Below are 20,887 nucleotides of genomic sequence, written 5' to 3' on the forward strand. Positions count from 1 at the left end.
GAGTCTGGCGCGACGTCCGCCGTGGGGCTGCGCGGGATCGGGAGCCTGCGCAGAACCCACCCTGGCCCGGCTCCCCGCGCCCTCCCGGGTAACGGCCCCCGCTTCCGGTGCTCAGAAACCGGCGGTGTCCACGGGTGGCTCGCTTGGCTTCCTTGTCTGTAAGCCTTTCTCCTAGAGGTCTGTTCCTCCTGGCGAACCATGGGGGACCTGCCGCCCTACCCAGAGCGCCCTCCCCAGCAGCCCCCGGACCGGAGGACTTCCCAGGCCTCCCAGAGGCAGTACAGTTGGGACCAAGTTCAGCCCCTGGCAGCGGACCCCGAGGAGGGGCAGCAGATAGCGCCAGACGCCCAGCGTAACGCCCCGGGTTGGTCACAGAGGGGCAGCCTGTCCCAACAGGAGAGCTTGCTGATGCCCCGGGCCTTCCAGGCTGAGGAAGCCCGGATAGGTAGCATGGAGTACCCATCCATGAACACCGGCTTTCCCTTGGAGTTCCAGCCCCAACCTTACTCGGATGAAAGCAGGATCCAGGCCGCCGAGGTCACCACTAGCCTAATGCAGCGGCTCCAGCAGGGCCAAAGCAGCCTGTTCCAGCAACTGGATTCCACCTTCCCGGAGCCCCCAGTCAACCCCTTGGACCCGTTCAACCTCTACCAGACAGACCAGTTCTCTGAAGGTGCCCAGCACGGGCCCTACATAAGGGATGACCCTGCCCTTCAGTTCTCGCCCTCTGAGCTGGGCTTCCCACACTACAGTGCCGAAGTGCCTGAGCCCGAGCCTCTGGAGCTGGCCGTGCAGAACGCCAAGGCCTACCTGCTGCAGACCAGCATCAGTTGCGACCTCAGCCTGTGAGCAGGGGCTAGGAGTGGGGCGGGTGGGGGACCCAGGCAGGGAGGGGCCCCACCCAAGTCCCTGCCTCAATCAGTCAGACAAGGGATCGTCCCTCATGGAAAACCAGTGACTGCTCCCGGCCTCTAATTCAGCTCAGAGTCGGAATCAGTGCCAACAACGGCTAGCATTCACTTCCCAGACATGTGCTGGCACTGCACGCACACACGCCTAATTCTCAGGGAGATGGGCACATCAGCTTATCCTGCTTTACAGAGGAGGAGACTGAGAAGACACGGAGAAGTTGGGTCGCTTACCCAAAACTACACAGCTAGGATGTGGCAGAGTCAGGATTCCAGAACACGTGATTTGGCTCCCCAAGTCCTCTTGCTTTTTTTTTGTTTTGTTTTCGCCCAGACATAGTCTCACCCTGTCGCCCAGGCTGGAGCCTGGAGCACAGTGGCGCGATCTCGGCTCACTGCAACCTCTCCCTCTTGAGTTAAAGTGATTCTTCTGCTTCAGCCTCCCGAGTAGCTGGGGTTACAGGCGTGCTCCACCTCACCCAGCTAATATTTGTATTTTTAGTGGAGAAAAAGTTTCACCCTGTTGCCCAGGCTAGTTTCAAGTTCTTGACCTCAAGTGATCTGCCCATCTTGGCCTCCCAAAATGCTGAGATTGCAGGCATGAACCACCGTGCCCAGCCCTCCTGAGACCCTCTTATCCTGCAACTAAACCTCCCTGCCTGAGGAAGATACTTGCCAAAGCCACTTAGCTGCAGTCACAATACACTGCTCTCAGCCTCCATTAGATGCCTAGGACGCTCTCTTTATAGGGGAGTGGGCAAGAAATAGAAAAAGTGATCAACTGAAGCTAAGGGCTCAGGTCAAAAATAAGGGAGGCTAAGAGGGCTAGGGAAGACATAAAATAGTGGACGTCTGACCAGGCGTGGGGGCTCAGGCCTATTATCCCAGCACTTTAGGAGGCCGACACGGGCAGATCACCTGAGGTCAGGAGTTCAAGACCAGCCTGGCCAGCATGGTGAAACCCCATCTCTACTAAAAAATATAAAAATTATCAGGGCATGGTAGCATGGGCCTATAATCCCAGCTCCTTGAGAGGTTGAGGCAGGAGAATCACTTGAACCGGGGAGGCAGAGGTTGCGGTGAGCCAAGATCATGCCACTGCACTCCAGCCTGGGCAACGGAGCGAGACTCCGTCTCAAAAAAAATAAATTGTGTGGGTCAGAGAAGGCCTGTCCAAGGAGGTGACATTTGATTAGCGCCCTAAAGGAGGTGAGGGAGAGCATCTTGCAGATAACTGGAGGAAGAGTGAGCCAGGCAGAGCGCACGACAAATGCAAAGTCTCTGAGGCTTGCTGTTTTTGAGGAGCTGGTATGTCTGGAACCAAGGGAGGCAGAGGGAGAGCGGGAGAAATGAGATTGATGAAGTAATGGTTCTTACTAAAGCACAAAGCTGGCCCTATCCCTCCAATGCTCAGAATCTGCTATGGCTCCCCATTGCCCGTGGGGGAAGCTCAGACTCCTCACCGCAGCCTTCAAGGCTCCTGACCTGAAACATACAAGGCCTTGCTCATGCCAGTAATCCCAGCACTTTGGGAGGCCGAGGCAGACAGATCACTCGAAGTCAGGAGTTCGAGACCAGCCTGGCCAACATGGCAAAACCCGTCTCTACTAAAAATACAAAAAGCCAGGCATGGTGGCGCAGGCCTGTGATCTCAACCACTCAGGAGACTGAGGCAGGAGAATCACTTGAACCGGGAGGCAGAGGCTACAGTGAGCCAAGATCGTGCCAATGCACTCCAGCCTGAGCAACAGAGTGAGACTCTGTCTCAAACAAACCAACAAACAAAAGGCCTTATATGGTTCAGCCCCTGCCCACTGTCCAAATTTCATTTCTAGTCACTACCTGCTCCTTCCTCGGATCCTAGAATCTAGTCAGAATTAACCTCTGGCTATTCCCCAAGTGCCAGCTTTTCAGAGCTTCAGGCTGTCTTCCTGAGAATCCCTAGCCAAAGTCTCACCTCTTCTTACCCTTCCCAGCTTCCATGATGGCCCAACACCACACCCAAGACTGCCAACAAAACAGTTTCCGCATAGCAAAAGGTGACACATAACATGCTTGGAAATCAGACCAATTTGGTTTCAAAGGCTGACTGTGACCGGGCCCGGTGGCTTACACCTGTAATCCCAGCAGTTTGGGAGGCTGAGGCAGGCAGATCACTTGAGTCCGGGAGTTTGAGACCAGCCTGGGCAACATGGCAAAACCCCATCTCTACAAAGAGTACAAAAATTAGCCAGGCATGGTGGCACACATGTGTAATCCCAGCTACCAGGGAGGCTGAGGCGGGAGAATCACTTGAACCCGGGAACCAGAGGTTGCAGTGAGCCAAGACCGAGCCACTGCACTCCAGCTTGGGTGACAAAGTGAGACCTTGTGTCAATAAAAAGAAAAATACAAATGCTGGCCAGGCACAGTGGTTCATGCCTGTAATCCCAGCACTTTGGGAGGCCTAAGTGGGCAGATCACGAGGTCAGGAGTTTGAGCCCGGCCTGGCCAACAAAGTGAAACCCCATCTCTACTAAAAATACAAAAATTAGCTAGGGATGGTGGTGCGCACCCGTAGTCCCAGCTACTCAGGAGACCGAAGCAGGAGAATCGCTTGAACCCAGGAGGCAGAGGTGGTGGTGAGCTGAGATCACACCACTGCACTCCAGCCTGGGCAACAGAGCAAAACTTTGTCTCAAAAATAATAAGAAGAAGAATATAAATGTTGGCTAGGTGTGGTGGCTCATGCCTGTAATCCCAACACTTTGGGAGGTCGAGGAAGGCGGATCACCTGAGGTCAGCAGTTTGAGACCAGCCTGGCCACCATGATGAAACTCTGTCTCTACAAAAAATACAAAAACATTAGCGGGATGTGGTGGTGTGTGCCTGTAATCCCAGCTACTTAGGAGGCTGAGGCAGGAAAGTCGCTTGAACCCAGGAGACAGAGGCTGCAGTGAGCCAAGGTCGCACCACTGCACTCCAGCCTGGGCAACAGAGCGAGACCCTGTCTGAAAAATAAATTTAAAAAATAAAATTGCAAACCCTCTCCTATCCCTGGCACCCCCAGGCCCCATTCAGTACTTTATGTGTCACCCTATAAATTGCCACCCCATGCCTGACACGCCGTATATATTTTACTTGTTTGATTAGTCTCAGTCTCCATCATAAGAATGTCGGCCGGGAGGCCACACGTGGCGGCTCACGCCTGTAATCCCAGCACTTTGGGAGGCCGAGGCGGGCAGATCACCAGGTCAGGAGATGGAGACCTTCCTGGCTAACATGTTGAAACCCCGTCTCTACTGAAAATACAAAAAATTAGCCGGGCGTGGTGGCAGGCACCTGTGGTCCCAGCTACTTAGGAGACTGATGCAGGAAAACAGCGTGAACCCGGGAGGCGGAGCTTGCAGTGAGCCAAGATCGAGCCACTGCACTCCAGCCTGGGTGACAGAGCGAGACTCTGTCTCAAAAAAAGAATGTCGACCGTTCATGGTGGCTTATGCCTGTAATCCCAGCACTTTGGGATGCCGAGGCGGGCAGATCACAAGGTCAGGAGTTCAGGACCAGCCTGACCAACATGGTGAAACCCCGTCTCTACTAAAAATACAAAAATTAGCCGGGCGTGGTGGCGGGTGCCTGTAATCCCAGCTACTCGGGAGGCTGAGGCAGGAGAATCGCTTGAACCCGGGAGGCAGAGGTTGTAGTGAGCAGAGATGCACCACTGCACTCCAGCCTGAGCAACAGAGCGAGACTCCATCTCAAAAAATAAATAAAAATAAGTAAACAAGGGGGGAGGGGGGAGGGATTGCATTGGGAGTTATACCTGATGTAAATGACGAGTTGATGAGTGCTGACAAGTTGATGGGTGCAGCACGCCAACATGGCACAAGTATACATATGTAACAAACCTGCACATTATCCACATGTACCCTAGAACTTAAAATATAATAAAAAAAAAAAAGAAAAAAATAAGTAAACAAATAAATAAATGTCAGCTACACCTGAGCAGGAACCTTTTCTGTTCCCTACTGTGTCCCCAGCACCAGGCACAGGGCCAGGCACATGGGAGCCGGCTCAGTGAGCTGAGTGAGTGAGGCCCCTCTCTTCCCACTCCTCCTGCGGGAGGCAGGTACGAGCACCTGGTGAACCTGCTGACCAAGATCCTGAACCAGCGGCCCGAGGACCCCTTGTCTGTCCTGGAGTCGCTGAACCGCACCACGCAGTGGGAGTGGTTCCACCCCAAGCTGGACACGCTGCGGGACGATCCCGAGATGCAGCCCACCTACGAGATGGCAGAGAAACAGAAGGCGCTCTTCACCCGGAGTGGAGGCGGTGCCGAAGGCGAACAGGAGATGGAGGAGGAGGTGGTGAGTGAGCCAGTCAGGAGAGGTGGGCTTCAGGGTCAGTGGGAGCCCAAGCATACTTAGGGCACAGCCTGTGTCGAGGCCCGGAGGCAAAAGACAGCATTGGACAATCCAGTCACAAAATAACTTCAGTCTTGGCAGGATGGGGTGGCTTATGCCTGTAATCCCAGCGCTTTGGGAGGCCGAGGTGGGTGGATCACAAGGTCACGAGTTCAAGACCAGCCTGGTCAATACGGCAAAACCGTGTCTCTACTAAAAATACAAAAATTAGCTGGGTGTGATGGCGGGCGCCTGTAATCCCAGCTACTCAGGAGGCTGAGACAGGAGAATCACTTGAACCCAAAGGTAGAGGTTGAAGTGAGCCGATCCCGCCACTGCACTCCAGCCTGGGCAACAGAACGCAACACTGTATCAAAAAAAAACAAAAAAAACAAAAAAACAAAAACAACTTCAGTCTCATGGGTGCCCCCAGTGGAGGAGGCAGGACCAGGTCACAGGAGGCCTTGAACACCAGGCAAAGGATGTGGGCTTTCTTCTGAGGCCACTGGAGCACCGCTGAATGGTTTGAAGCAAAGGAAAGGCTGTCAGCTCTGCTTTTTATTTTTTTAATTTTTATTTTATATATATATATATATTTTTTTTTTTAATATATATAGTTTTTTTGGCCGGGCATGGTGGCTCACGCCTGTAATCCCAGCACTTTGGGAGGCCAAGGCAGGCAGATCACGAGGTCAGGAGATCGAGACCATCCTGGCTAACACAGTGAAACCCCGTCTCTACTAAAAATACAAAAAATTAGCCGGGCATGGTGGTGGGTGCCTGTAGTCCCACCTACTCAGGAGGCTGAGGCAGAAGAATGGCGTGAACCCGGGAGGCAGAGCTTGCAGTGAGCCAAGATCGCACCACTGCACCCCAGCCTAGGCGACAGAGCGAGACTCCATCTCAAAAAACAGAAAAAAAAAAAAATTAAAAAAAATATATATATATACACACACATACACACACACAGTTTTTTCTTTTTTTCTTTTTTTTTTTTGAGACGGAGTCTTACTGTCTCGGGGGCTAGGAGTGCAGTGGCGTGATTTTGGCTCACTGCAACTTTCACTTCCTGAGTTCAAGTGATTCATGATTCTCCTTCCTCAGCTTACTGAGTAGCTGGGACTACAGGCAAGTGCCCCCACGCCCAACTAATTTCGGGGGGTATTTTTTGGTAGAGATGGGGTTTCACTGTGTTGGCCAAGCTAGTCTTGAACTCCTGACCTCAAGGGATCCACCCGCCTCTGCCTCCCAAAGTGCTGGGATTACAGGCATGAGCCACTGCGCCCAGCTGTTTTTGTTTGTTTGTTTTAATCTTTTAATTGGATTTTTCACTTAAGCATACCCTGAGAAGCTCTGCTTTTTAGAAAGCTAAGTCCAGCTGCCAGGCAGAGACGGAGACTGGTCTCTCGTACCGTCTCCTACTCCTCTCTCCAGAAAACGATTTTGCCCTGCAGACCTTTTCTGTGAAATTCAGTGCCTCCTGGAGTCTCTGGACACTGAATCAATTACTCCTTTTCTCCCAGCCTCAGTTTCTCAGTTTATAAATTGAGATCCACTAAGAACTGCAGCACCCAGGACTCATTAACATTCCACCGTCCTCAGAATACAAGATGCTCTTCGGCCGGGCGCAAGGGCTCACGCCTGTAATCCCAGCACTTTGGGAGGCCGAGACGGGCGGATCACGAGGTCAGGAGATCGAGACCATCCTGGCTAACACGGTGAAACCCCGTCTCTACTAAAAAATACAAAAAAACTAGCCAGGCCTGGAGGCGGGTGCCTGTAGTCCCAGCTACCCAGGAGGCTGAGGCAGGAGAACAGCGGGAACCCAGGAGGCGGAGCTTGCAGTGAGCTGAGATCAGGCCACTGCACTCCAGCCTGGGCAACAGAGCGAGACTCGACAGAGTGAGACTCTGTCTCAAAAAAAAAAAAAAGAATACAAGATGCTCTTCAACTCCTGCATAGGGTCAGGTCCCAATAAATCCATTATCAGTCAAAAATACTGGCCGGGCACCGTGGCTCACGTCTGTAATCCCAGCAACTTTGGGAGGCTGAGGTGGGCAGATCACCTGAGGTCAGGAGTTTGAGACCAGCCTGATCAACATAGTGAAGCCCCATCTCTACTAAAAGTACAAAAATTAGTCAGGCGTGGTGGCAGTGCCTGTAATCCCAGCTACTCGGGAGGCTGAGGCAGAAGAATGGCTTGAACCTAGGAGGTGGATGTTGCACTGAGCCAAGATCGCGCCACTGCACTCCATCCTGAGTGTGAGAGCAAGACTCCATCTCAAAAAAAAAAAAAAGGTCAAAAATGCATTTAATACCCTGAAAAACCCACCCTAAAGTTGAAAACTCTGAATCAAATTATCTTAAGTCTGGGACTGGCTATATTTAATTTCACAAACCCAGAATTGGATGATGCTTAAAATTGGGGCGAAGTGTTCTTTCACTCGTTCAACAGACTTTTGTTCTGGACTCTATGATAATTCTGACACCTGCTTGGTCCCCTGCCAAGAGTTTTAGGAGCTTGCTCTCATTTCATCATGTAACTGAAGCGCCAGGCATTCATTCTACATGCTGTTACTCTCTGCACACAGAGCCAATCACTGAGACATTGACAATCACCAGCTGGAGGCTTTTCTTTTTTAAATTTTAATTAATTGCAACAGGGCCGGATGTGGTGGCTCACGCCTGTAATCCCAGCACTATGGGAGGCCGAGGCGGGTGGATCACGAGGTCAGGACTAAAATACAAACATTGTACTAAACACAAAAAATACAAACTACAAAAAATGCACTAAAAATACACAAACTAGCTGGGCGTGGTGGTGCATGCCTATAATCCCAGCTATTGAGGAGGCTAAGGCAGGAGACTGGCTTGAACCCAGGAGGCGGAGATTGCAGTGAGCTGAGATCATGTCACTGCACTCCAGTCTGGGTGACAGAGCAAGACTCCGTCTCAAAAATAATAATAATAATAATAAAATAAATAAATAATAAAGATTTCGGGACTGATTGAATAATAAAGTGTTGGTGACAGCCTTGTGGCCACGTGGATAGGGGCTGGCAGGCATTTTCCCTGGGAGAGGTAAGGATATTGGTCTGTGGCCTGTGCAGATGTACATTACACTTCTTTCCCTGGCTTCTGAGCCAAAACTTTGCTGGCTTCTTTTTTTTTTTTTTTTTTGACGGAGTTTCCCTCTGTCACCCAGGCTGCAGTGCAGTGGCACGATCTCCGCTCACTGCAGGCTCCACCTCCTGGGTTCATGCCATTCTCCTGCCTCAGCCTTCCAAGTAGCTGGGACTACAGGTGCGTGCCTCCACGCCTGGCTAATTTTTTGTATTTTTAGTAGAGACGGGGTTTCACCATTTTAACCAGGATGGTCTCGATCTCCTGACCTTGCGATCTGCCTGCCTCGGCCTCCCAAAGGGCTGGGATTACAGGCATGAACCACTGTGCATGGCCGTAAACTTTGCTGGCTTCTAGTTTCAGCTTGCTTGCCTTCAATCCCTTTCTGAGCCGAGCGCTCTCTCTCTCTTTCTCCTTCTTTCCTTCTTCCTCTTTTTCCTCCTCCTCCTCCTCCTCCTCTCCTTTTCTTCTTCTCCTCCGCCCCACCCGTCCTCTGGCTGTGTGAATCAAGCAAATGGTATAGATGGAGGCAGTGAGGGCAGACTTATTACCATCCTCTAACATCACTGACTCCTCCGTTCAAGACCTGTCTTCTCCCTTAACTTTCTGTGAAACATGGAGTTCGTGTTAGGAATGCATGAGGCTTGGCCGGGCGCGGTGGCTCAAGCCTGTAATCCCAGCACTTTGGGAGGCCGAGACGGGCGGATCACGAGGTCAGGAGATCGAGACCATCCTGGCGAACACGGTGAAACCCCGTCTCTACTAAAAAATACAAAAAACTAGCCGGGCGAGGCGGCGGGCGCCTGTAGTCCCAGCTACTCGGGAGGCTGAGGCAGGAGAATGGCGTAAACCCAGGGGGCGGAGCTTGCAGTGAGCTGAGATCCGGCCACTGCACTCCAGCCCGGGCGACAGAACCAGACTCCGTCTCAAAAAAAAAAAAAAAAAAAAAAAGGAATGCATGAGGCTTCAAGTCACAGAAATCGTGAATAAAAGTGGCTTCTTTGTTACAGGAGGAAGAAGGTCAGGGTGGGTAAGGCAGCTGAGCAATGCTACTGGGGACCAGGCAATTTCCACCGTTCATCTCCAGCACCATTAAGGGTGTAGTACTTTGTCTCCCGTGTGTTGCCTCATGGTCCCAAGATAGCTGCTGTGGCTCCAGATCTTACGTCCCCATTCCAGGCAGGAAGAATAGGGAAAGACAAAAGACAAAAGGCAAAAGATTTTCTCCTAGTGTGGTTTTCCCTTTTCTTCTCCATCAGGGACATCCTCTCCAATGGCTTTCCCTACATCTCACTGGCTGGCATGAGTGGCAGCTGAGTTACAGAATCTCTTCGGTCTTCTCTTCTCTTCTCTTTTCTTTTCTGAGACGGAGTCTCACTCTGTCACCCAGGCTGGAGTGCAGTGGTGTGATCTTGGCTCACTGCAACCTCCACCTCTCAGGTCCAAGCGATCCTCCTGCCTCAGCCTCCCAAGTAGCTAGGATTACAGGCGCCTGTCACCACGACTGGCTAATTTTTGTATTTTTTATAGATACAGTGTTTCACCATGTTGGCCAGACTGGTCTCAAACTCCTAACCTCAAGTTATCTGCCTGCCTTGGCCTCCCTAAGTGCTGGAATTTCAGGTGTGAGCCACCACATCAGGCCTCTTTTTATTTTTTGAGACCGTGTCTCACTCTGTTGCTCAAGCTGGAGTGCAGTGGAGCAATCTCAGCTCACTGCAAACTCTGCCTCCCTGGTTCAAGTGATTCTCCTGCCTCAGCCTCCTGGGTAGCTGGGATTACAGGCGCCCGCTTGTATGGCTGGCTAATTTTTGTATTTTTAGTAGAGACAGAGTTTCACCATGTTGGCCAGGCTGGACTGGAATTCCTGACCTCAAGTGACCAGCCGACCTCGGCCTTTCAAAGTGCTGGGATTATAGGCGTGAGCCACTGCACCCAGCCTCTTTTAGCTCTCTTGACTCTAGAAAAGTCTGGAAAAGGTAGACTAGGGAGCGGAGCTTCAGCATTCTCCCCTCTGCCCTCCACCCTACCCTGCGCAGGGGGAGACGCCAGTGCCCAACATCATGGAGACCGCTTTCTACTTCGAGCAGGCCGGCGTCGGCCTGAGCTCCGACGAGAGCTTCCGCATTTTCCTGGCCATGAAGCAGCTGGCGGAGCAGCAGCCAATCCACACCTGTCGCTTCTGGGGCAAGATCCTGGGAATGAACCGCAGCTACCTGGTGGCCGAGGTGGAATTCCGGGAGGGCGAGGAGGAGGCGGAGGAGGAGGAGGTGGAGGAGATGACGGAGGGTGGCGAGGTCATGGAGGCGCACGGCGAGGAGGAGGGCGAGGAGGACGAGGAGAAGACCGTGGACATCATCCCTAAGCCCGTGTGGAAGCCGCCGCCCGTGATCCCCAAGGAGGAGAGCCGCTCGGGCGCCAACAAGTACCTGTACTTTGTGTGCAACGAGCCGGGCCTGCCGTGGACGCGGCTGCCCCACGTCACCCCGGCCCAGATCGTGAACGCCCGAAAGATCAAGAAGTTCTTCACAGGCTACCTGGACGCACCGGTCGTCAGCTACCCGCCCTTCCCGGGCAACGAGGCCAACTACCTGCGGGCCCAAATAGCCCGCATCTCGGCCGCCACGCAGGTCAGCCCGCTGGGCTTCTATCAGTTTAGCGAGGAGGAGGGCGACGAGGAGGAGGAAGGTGGTGCTGGGCGCGACTCCTACGAGGAGAACCCCGACTTCGAGGGCATCCCCGTGCTGGAGCTGGTCGACTCCATGGCCAACTGGGTGCATCACACACAGCACATCCTGCCGCAGGTGAGCGCCGGGACTCCCGCCTCCCACATGGCAGGGGCAGGGGGCTTGCGCATGACCCTGCAATACTGACCTCAAGCTCTTACTCTCTGCTAGGCAAGTAACATTCATTCGTTCATTCATCCATCCATTGATTGGTTCAACAGATACTGGCGGATAATCCCGTCGGAAACCTTTGGGGGCAGAGGCATTTTTTTTCTTTTCTTTCCGTTTTTTTTTTTTTTTTTTTTTTTTTTTTTTTTTTTTTGGTGGGGGGGGGGAACGGAGTCTCTGTCACCCAGGCTGGAGTGCAGTGGCACGATCTCAGCTCACTGCAGCCTCCACCTCCCAGGTTCAGACGATTCTCCTGCCACAGCCTCCTGAGTAGCTGGTACTACAAGCACACGCTGCCACGCCCGGCTAATTTTTTGTATTTTAGTAGAGATGAGGTTTCACTGTGTTGCCCAAGCTGGTCTCAAACTCCTGAGCTCAGACAATCCGCCGGCCTTGGCCTCCCAAAGTGCTAGGATTATAGGCATGAGCCACTACGTCCGATCCTTTTTTTCTTCTTCTTCTTCTTTTTTCCTCTTTTTTTTTTTTTTTTTTTTTGAGACAGAGTTTTGCTCTTGTCGCCCAGGCTAGAGTGCAATGGCATGATCTGGGCTCACTGCAACCTCTGCCTCCCTGGTTTAAGCAATTCTCCTGCCTCAGCCTCCCAAGTAGCTGGGATTACAGGCATGCACCACCACGCCCAACTAATTTTGTACTTTTAGGAGAAACAGGGTTCCTTCATGTTGGTCAGGCTGGTCTCAAACTCCTGACCTCAGGTGATCTGCCCGCCTCAGCCTCTCAAAGTGCTGGGATTACAGCACTTTGAGCCACCACGCCCAACTTTTTTTTTTCTTTTTTTTTTTTTTTTTTGAGAGGGAGTCTCGCGCTGTCGCCCAGGCTGGAGTGCAGTGGCGCGATCTCGGCTCACTGCAAGCTCCGCCTCCCGGGTTCACGCCATTCTCCTGCCTCAGCCTCCTGAGTAGCTGGGACTACAGGCGCCCACCACCGCGCCCGGCTAATTTTTTGTATTTTTAGTAGAGACGGGGTTTCACTGTGGTCTCGATCTCCTGACCTTGTGATCCGCCCACCTCGGCCTCCCAAAGTGCTGGGATTACAGGCGTGAGCCACCGTGCCCGGCCTTTTTTTTTCTTTTAACACATAGCATCTTGCTGTGTCACCCAGGCTGGCATGCAGTGGCACGATCATAATTCACTGCTACCTTGACCTCCAGGGCTCAAGCAATCCTCCTGCCTCAGCCTCCCGAGTAGCTAGGACTACAGGCAAGTACCACCACAACTATGCCTGGCTAATTTCTTTTTTCTTTTTCTTTTTTTTTTTCCTGAGACAGATTCTCGATCTATTACCCAGGCTGGAGTGCAGTGGCATGATCTTGGCTCACTGCAAGCTCTGCCTCCTGGGTTCACGCCATTCTTCTGCCTCAGCCTCCTGAATAACTGAGACTACAGGCGTCTGCCATCACGCCCGGCTAATTTTTTTGTATTTTTACTAGAGATGGGGTTTCAACATGTTAGCCAGTATGGTCTCCATCTCCTGACCTCGTGATCTGCCCACCTCGTGCTGGGATTACAGGTGCCTGACACCATGTCCAGCTAAATTTTATATTTTTTAGTAGAGACGGCGTTTCGCCATGTTGGCCAGGCTGGTCTCAAACTCCTGACCTCGAGTGATCCACCTGCCTCACTCTCCCAAAGTGCTGGGATTACAGGCATGAGCCACTGCTCGGGCGGTGAACCCAGGAGGCAGAGCTTGCAGTGAGCCAAGATTGCACCACTGCACTCCAGTCTGGGTGACAGAGTGAGACTCCATCTCAAAAAGAATCAATGCGTGGCCGGGCGCGGTGGCTCAAGCCTGTAATCCCAGCACTTTGGGAGGCCGAGACGGGTGGATCACGAGGTCAGGAGATCAAGACCATCCTGGCGAACACGGTGAAACCCCGTCTCTACTAAAAAATACAAAAAACTAGCCGGGCGAGATGGCGGGCGCCTGTAGTCCCAGCTACTCGGGAGGCTGAGGCAGGAGGATGGCGTGAACCCGGGAGGCGGAGCTTGCAGTGAGCTGAGGTCTGGCCACTGCACTCCAGCCTGGGCGGCAGAGCGAGACTCCGTCTCAAAAAAAAAAAAAAAAAAGAATCAATGCGTGGTCAGGTGCGATGGCTCGCGCTAGTAATCCCAGCACTTTGGGAGACCGAGGCGGGTGGATCACTTGAGGTCAGGAGTTCGAGACCAGCCTGGCCAACATGGCGAAACGCTGTCTCTACTAAAACATACAAAATTTAGCCGGGTATGGTGTCAGGCACCTTAATCCCAGCTACTCGGGAGGCTGAGGCAGGAGAATCACTTAAACCAGAAGGCAGAGGTTGTAGTGAGCCAAGATTGTGCCGCTGTACTCTAGCCTGGGCCACAGAGTAAAACTCCGTCTCAAAAAGAAAAAAAAAAGAATCAATGAGTGAATGAATGCATGAATGGGGGTCACACAGTCAGGAGTCCTCATCTCAATACAGCAGTTCTGTCGGCCCGTTTCCCACCTCCTCTTAACTGTGCGGCTAAATCTTGCCCTCTTGCCCATGCCTGGGTCTCTGAGGACAAGGCTGTGCTTCAGTCCTGTTGGCCCTTCACCTCCCCCACAGGATGTAGGCTGGGCTCTGTGCACTGGGGCCATCGCCTGAGCTTCCCCCCACCCCCAGGGCCGCTGCACTTGGGTGAACCCTTTGCAGAAGACAGAGGAGGAAGAGGACCTGGGGGAGGAGGAAGAGAAGGCTGATGAGGGGCCAGAGGAGGTGGAGCAGGAGGTTGGCCCCCCACTGCTAACGCCACTTTCAGAAGATGCGGGTAAGGAAACCCTCTCAGCCTGTACACCACTAGCTGGGGAGGGCTGGGAAGAAAGGGAGGGGTGGCTGCACTGCTGGGTCTCCCCAGTCCTTCCCTCCCAGCCTCAGAGGCGCTCTCAGCTAAAAAATGGGCGTGATCACAGTGGCCCCATCAGGAGGTTCTGGGAACATGTCCATAGACTTGTGGCAATGGCCCAAACCTTAGGATATGGCCTTTTGAGTCCCATGTGGGCCTGGAGGGAGGGGGATGTAGTTGGGGAGCCCTCCCTAAAGACTGGAGCTGGGTGTATGTGTGTGTGTGTGTGTGTGTGTGTGTGTGTGTGTGTGTGTTGCTGTTGTTGTTTTGAGACGGAGTCTTGCTCCGTCGCCCAAGCTGGGGTGTAGTGGTGCAATCTTGGCTCACTGCAACCTCAACCTCTCAGTTTCATGCAATTTTCTCGTCTCAGCCTCCTGAGTAGCTGGATTGCAGGCATGTGCCACCACTCCCAGATAACTTCCGTGTTTTTAGTAGAGATGGGGTTTCACCATGTTGGCCAGGCTGATCTCGAACTCCTGACCTCAAGTGATCCACCTTACTCGGCCTCCCAAAGTGCTGGGATTACAGGCATAACCCACTGTGCCCAACCTGGAGCTGGATTTTGGATGAATGGACAGGAATTTTGTAACGTTGGGGCCTCAGGCACCCACAGGGAAGTGAAGAGAGAGGCTAGGAGTGGGCCAGGGGACAAGTCCTGGATTTGAAGCCAGATCCTGCCAGGCTGTGCCCTGCCCTCTGCACCCTGGTCTAAACTGATGGCCAACTCAGGAGCGGAATCACAGCAGCTCCTCAGTCGGGGGGCCCTGCTGGGCACCAGGCACTGCAGCAGGTGTGTGCAGACCTTGTCACCAGGCCTCACTGCCACCCTGCAACAAAGGCCAGATGAGTCTCCCCATTTCCTGGATGCAGCCAGCCGAGGTGGGTGGATCACCTGAGGTCAGGAGTTCGAGATCAGCTTGGCCAACATGGTGAAACCCTGTCTCTACTAAAAATACAAAATTAGCCGGGCGTGGTGGTGCACGCCTATAATCCCAGCTACTCGGGAGGCTGAGGCAGGAGAATCGCTTGAACCCAGGAGGCAGAGGTTGCAGTGAGTCGAGCTCACGCCACTGCACTGCAACCTGAGTGACAAAGTGACGAGACTCTGTCTCCAAAAAGAAGAGCGTGCGAGAGTGAGTGTGGTCTGCAGCCAGGGTTCAAACACCGCAGCCCGAGCTGTTGGTGGCTGTAGTTCCCCTTATGCCCCTCCAGGCCTCCCTTATTGCTGCCTGCCTTCCTCCAGGGTGCAATGCAGGGACTGAGGGCCTTCCTGACCCTGCTGCCTCCCCTCTGCTGCCTCTCCACCACAGAAATCATGCACCTGGCACCCTGGACCACCCGCCTGTCCTGCAGCCTCTGCCCGCAGTACTCAGTGGCCGTTGTGCGCTCCAACCTCTGGCCGGGGGCCTATGCCTATGCCAGCGGCAAGTAGGTCTTCCCCCAGCCCCTCCCAGCAGGAGAATCCCTCAGGACTTCTTCAAGGCCTGGCTGGGCTGGGCAACTCACCAGGGTGGGCAGAGATGGGGAGGTTCCCCTTCAGGAAGCCCCTAGGACTGACCCCCTCATAGCTCCTATGAGTTTCATCAGGGCTAAAGTGGGAAATACCAGCCCACTAGGATGGGTCTTGGTGATAAGTCATGACGAGAGCATGGAGAATCAGAGGGTGGGAGGGACTGGCTAAGGTCACACAGCACTTGTGGGATACGAACCTGGATCTCCAGCCCCCGGATGACAGGGACAGAGTCCCTCTCTGGGGAAGCTGACTCCTTCCCTGGGGTCCCCTGGACAGTTCTTCCAGTTTTTTTGTTTGTGGTTTTGTTTTGTTTGAGATGGACTCTCGCTCTGTCACCCAGGCTGGGTGACAGTGCAGTGGCGCCATCTCAGCTCACTGCAACTTCCGCCTCCAAAGTTCAAGTGATTCTCCTGCTCAGCCTCCCTAGTAGCTGGGACTACAGGCACATGCCACCACACCTGGCTAATTTTTGTATTTTCTGTGGAGACAAGATTTCACCATGTTGGCCAGACTGGTCTCAAACTCCTGACCTCGAGTGATCTGCCCACCTTGGTCTCCCAAAGTGCTGGGACTACAGGCGTGAGCCACCACACCCGGCCTGTTCTTCCATTTGGAAGGCTCTTCTCTCTATGGGGCAGAAACCTTCCCTCCCACCACCAGTTGTTCCAAAAAGAATGGCAAGCTTGGGCCAGATGCACTGGCTCATGCCTGTAATCCCAGCACTCTGGGTTGCCAAGGTGGGAGGATTGCTTGAGCCCAGGAGCTCGAGACCAGCCAGGGTAACATAGTAAGACCCTATCTGTACAAAAAATAATAATAATAAATTTAAAACTCAGCTAGGCATAGTTGCACGGACTACAGATTCCCAGCTACTTAGGAGGCTGAGGCAGAAGGATTGCTTGAGCCCAGGAGGTCGAGGTTGCAGTGAGCTGTGATCCCACCACTGCACTCCAGTCTGGGCGACAGAGCAAGACCTTGTTTCAAAAAACAAGAATGGCAAGCCGAAGTCAGTCCCACATCCTCCCACCCAGTTGCACACTCCCCACAGTCCTTCTCCTCCAGGCACCTGGCAGCCCTCTGCTCTGCCGCGTGACGGGGTTTGCAGCTGGAGGTGGGCGCACCTACCAACTTTGTCCACCAGATGGCAGGACGATTTTTCCTAGAATTTCCTTTTTAATCTCGATGTGAACTGGGACTGGATTCGCTCCTGTATGAATCACAGCCGTGGTGGGATTGCATGTAATCTGGATACTTTAACACATTCCTGGCATTTATTTTTTCCTTCTCTGGAAGCTGGGAAGAGGCACGTTTGCTTTTGCCAACTCCCTTCTTCAGGCCATACCCCAAGATGCCAACATTCCTCTGAAAGCAAATTATCCAAACTTGAGGCTCCACTTGTCCATCCATCCTCTGCCCCCACCCTCCCAATGCTCTTCTGTCCCCCTACCCATTGTTCCATTGTTTTTTTCTTTTCTTTTTCTTTCTTTCTTTCTTTCTTTTTTTTTTTTTTTTTTTTTTTTTTTTTTTTTTTTTGAGATGGGGTCTCTCTCTGTCACCCAGGTTGGAGTGCAGTGGAGTGATCACGGCTCACTGCAGCCTCCACCTCCTGGCCTCAAGCAACCCTCCCACCTCAGCCTTCCAACATACTAGGATTACAGATGTGAGCCACTGTGCCTGGCCTCATTTTTAAATATTTTCTTTTCTTTTCTTTCTTTCTTTTTTTTTTTGAGATGAAGTCTTATTTTGTCACCCAGGCTGGAGTTTAGTGGTACGATCTCAGCTCACTGCAACCTTCGCCTCCCAGGTTCAAGCCATCCTCCTGCCTCAGCCCTCCCAGTAGCTGGGATTACAGGCATGGGCCACCACGCCCAGCTAATTTTTGTATTTTTAGTAGAGACGGGATTTCGCCATGTTGGCCAGGCTGGGCTTCAACTCCTGACCTCAGGTGATCCACCCACCTAGGCCTCTCAAAGTGCTGGGATTACAGGCGTGGGCCACCGCGCTCGGCTCTCTCTGCCTCTTTTTTTTTTTTTTTTTTTTTTTTTTTGAGACGGCGTCTGGCTCTGTCGCCCAGGCTGGAGTGCAGTGGCCTGGTCTCAGCTCACTGCAAGCTCCGCCTCCCGGGTTTACGCCATTCTCCTGCCTCAGCCTCCCGTGTAGCTGGGACTACAGGCGCCCGCCACCTCGCCCGGCTATTTTTTTGTATTTTTTAGTAGAGACGGGGTTTCACCGTGTTAGCCAGGATGGTCTCGATCTGCTGACCTCGTGATCCGCCCGTCTCGGCCTCCCAAAGTGCTGGGATTACAGACTTGAGCCACCGTGCCCGGCCTCTCTCTGCCTCTTTATCGGTCTCTGTCTCCCTCTCTCCCTACCTCTTAGTCCCCTCCCTTTCCTCCCATCTGTTCCTCTTCCTTCTCTAATTAAAATTCTGCAGAAAGGCTGAATTGGCTGGGTTAGGACTGGGCACTAATCTCCTTGTTCATTGTCAATCTCCTCTTAGCAGAATATAGGCACAACCCAGGGATTTTTTTTTTTTTTTTTTTGAAATGGAGTCTCGCTCTGTCACCCAGGCTGGAGTACAGTGGTCTGATCTCCGCTCACTGCAACCTTCATCTCTTGGATTCAACGGATTCTCATGCCCCAGCCTCCTGAGTAGTTGGGACTACAGGCGCCTGCTACCACGCCCAGCTAATTTTTACATTTTTTGTAGAGATGGGGTTTCACCAGGGTGGTCTTGAGCCCCTGACCTCAGTTGATCCTCCCACCTCGGCCTCCTAAAGTGCTGGGATTACAGGCCTGAACCACTGCACCCGGCAGGGATTTTTGTCTAGTTTGTTTACTGCTGTGTCCCCAGCACATAGACAATTTTATTTATGTCCCACATAATATGTTGGACATAAATAAAATGTCACATATAAATAAATTGATATCCAACATAAAATTATGTCTTACGTAAATAAAATAGGAGCCGCATATACAATTTAAATTTGTTTTGTTATTTTTAGTTACTTACTTCTTGATTTATTTTGAGACAGGTTCTCACTCTGTCACCCAGGCTGGAGTGCAGTGGCATGATCACAACTTACTGCAGCCTCAAACTCCTGGGCTCCAGCAGTCCTCCCACCTCAGCCTCCCCAGTAACTGGAACCACAGGCACGTGCCACTGCAACTGGCTAATTTTTACACTTTGGGAGGTGGAGGCAGGCAGATCACTTGAGGTCAGGAGTTTGAGACCAGCCTGGCCAACATGGTGAAACCCCCTCTGTACTAAAAATACAAAAATTAGGCCAGGTGTGGTGGCTCATGCCTGTAATCCCAGCACTTTGGGAGGCTGAGGCGGGCAGATCACTTGAGGTCAGGAGTTTGAGACCAGCCTGGATAACATGGTGAAACCCCGTCTCTACTAAAAATACAAAAATTAGCTGGGTGAGGTGGTGTGCACCTATAGTCCCAGCTACTTGGGAAGCTGAGGTGGGAGAATCACTTGAACCCAGGAGGCAGATTTTGCAGTGAACCCAGGAGGTGGAGTTTGCATCCAGCCTGGGTAATACAGAGAAACCCAGTGAGCACATTTCACCCTGCCATCCACAACTTTGCAGTCATGCTATGCACACGCTTTGTCCTACCCTTAAAGAAAGTTAAGGCTGGCCAGATGCAGTGGCTCATGCCTGTAATCCCAGCACTTTGGGAGGCCGAGGCAGGCGGATCATGAGGTCAGGAGTTCGAGACCAGACTGGCCAACAGGGTGAAACCCCGTCTCTACTAAAAATACAAAAATTAGCTGGACATGATGGTGTGTGCCTGTAGTCCCAGCTACGCGGGAGGCTGAGGCAGGAGAATTGCTTGAATCAGGGAGGCGGAGGTTGAAGTAAGCTGAGATCGCACCACTGCACTCCAGCCTGGGCAACAGAGTGAGACTCTGTCTCAAAAAAAAAAAAAAAAAAAAGTAAAGTCTGGGGTCTTTGAGGGAGAATTTCACAGTGTCTCTGCCTCTCCAGAAAGTTTGAGAACATCTACATCGGCTGGGGTCACAAGTACAGCCCGGAGAACTTCAACCCTGCCCTGCCAGCCCCCATTCAGCAAGAGTACCCCAGTGGCCCAGAGATCATGGAGATGAGTGACCCCACAGTGGAAGAGGAGCAGGCTCTGAAAGCAGCCCAGGAGCAAGCCCTGGGAGCCACCGAGGAGGAGGAGGAGGGCGAGGAGGAGGAGGAGGGCGAGGAGACAGATGATTGAGGCCCGCCTTCTAGCCACTTTCCCCAAGCAGGTAGATAGCAAATTTCCCCTTAGAGGTCGTTAGTATGTATTTATATTTTCACTGTTTGCTTCCTGTCCCCAGAGGGCAGGGATAGAAAAGGAAGGCAACTGCTTCAAATAAAATTTCTCCACGGCGTTATGGATGAGCCATTCATTCATTTGTTCACCACATCTGTTGACACGAACTCTAAGCTAGGGGTGTTGGGCCCTGCAGAGGGCACAGACATTGCCTGGCAGTCTCTGCCACCTGTCGTTGTTTGAGACAGGGTCTCATTCTGTCACCCAGGTTGGAGTACAGTGGCATGATCTCAGCTCCCTGCAGCCTTGACCTCCCAGGCTCAAGCAGTCCTCCCATCTCAGCCTCCTGAGTAGCTGAGACCGCAGGTGCACGTCACCACATACACTAATTTTTGTAATTTTTGTAGAGACAGGGTCCTGAGTAACTAGGACTGCAGGCACAGGCCACCATGCCCAGCTAAATTTTTTCAATTTTTCGGGGTTTCACTATGAGATGGGGTTTATGTTACCCAAGCCAGTCTTGAACTCCTGGCATCAAGGGATCTGATTGTCTTGGCCTCCCAAAGTGTTGGGACACAGCTGTGAGCCACCGCGACCAGCCCCACAGGTTTTATTTGTTCCTTTACCTCACCATCAAACCATTATTGAAATGCCTCCTGTCAGCCCAGCCCTGGGCTGGGGACACAGAGGTGACCAACTAGCCGCAGCCCTGCCTTCCTGGGCCTCACAACACTATAGGGAGAGAGACTCATCTCCAGACAGTGACAGCCCAAATGGGGAAGCCCAGAGGACTGACAGAGCTCCCGAGCCAACTCTTATAAAGGGTCAAGAAAAGAATGGGGAAAGGCATTCCAAGGATAGGGAACAGAATGTGCAAAGACCCAAGGGCAGGAGAGTGTGATATATTGGGGTAGTTTTTCAAGCCTCATTT

The 20,887-nt window shown here is 52.5% G+C and overlaps 1 protein-coding gene across 5 annotated transcripts; it reads left to right on the forward strand.

Moving 5' to 3' along the window:
* The first annotated feature begins 30 nt into the window (after positions 1-30).
* RSPH6A (radial spoke head 6 homolog A) lies at positions 31-20,092 on the forward strand. 5 transcript variants are annotated; one of them, XM_017952539.2, is made up of 6 exons: positions 31-845; positions 5,017-5,254; positions 10,453-11,217; positions 13,949-14,093; positions 15,412-15,596; positions 19,680-20,092. In XM_017952539.2, the coding sequence occupies exons 1-6, from the start codon at positions 199-201 to the stop codon at positions 19,686-19,688; spliced, it is 1,989 nt and encodes a 662-aa protein (XP_017808028.1). In that variant the 5' UTR covers positions 31-198; the 3' UTR covers positions 19,689-20,092. The 5 variants fall into 5 exon arrangements, with proteins under 5 accessions (XP_017808028.1, XP_009193036.1, XP_003915787.1 ...); XM_009194772.2 differs by having other exon boundaries at positions 19,684-20,092; XM_003915738.4 differs by having other exon boundaries at positions 15,479-15,596.
* The last annotated feature ends 795 nt before the right edge of the window (positions 20,093-20,887 follow it).

The sequence above is a fragment of the Papio anubis genome, chromosome 20 (genome assembly GCF_008728515.1).
Source record: "Papio anubis isolate 15944 chromosome 20, Panubis1.0, whole genome shotgun sequence".
Classification (NCBI taxonomy): domain Eukaryota; kingdom Metazoa; phylum Chordata; class Mammalia; order Primates; family Cercopithecidae; genus Papio; species Papio anubis.

Excerpts from the sequence above, each read along its gene's own strand:
- RSPH6A (XM_009194772.2), top strand. The coding sequence starts at position 199 with ATGGGGGACCTGCCGCCCTACCCAGAGCGCCCTCCCCAGCAGCCCCCG. Across the intron at positions 846-5,016 it reads ATCAGTTGCGACCTCAGCCT|GTACGAGCACCTGGTGAACC; the intron begins GTGAGCAGGGGC and ends TGCGGGAGGCAG. Across the intron at positions 14,094-15,411 it reads GCCACTTTCAGAAGATGCGG|GGTGCAATGCAGGGACTGAG; the intron begins GTAAGGAAACCC and ends GCCTTCCTCCAG.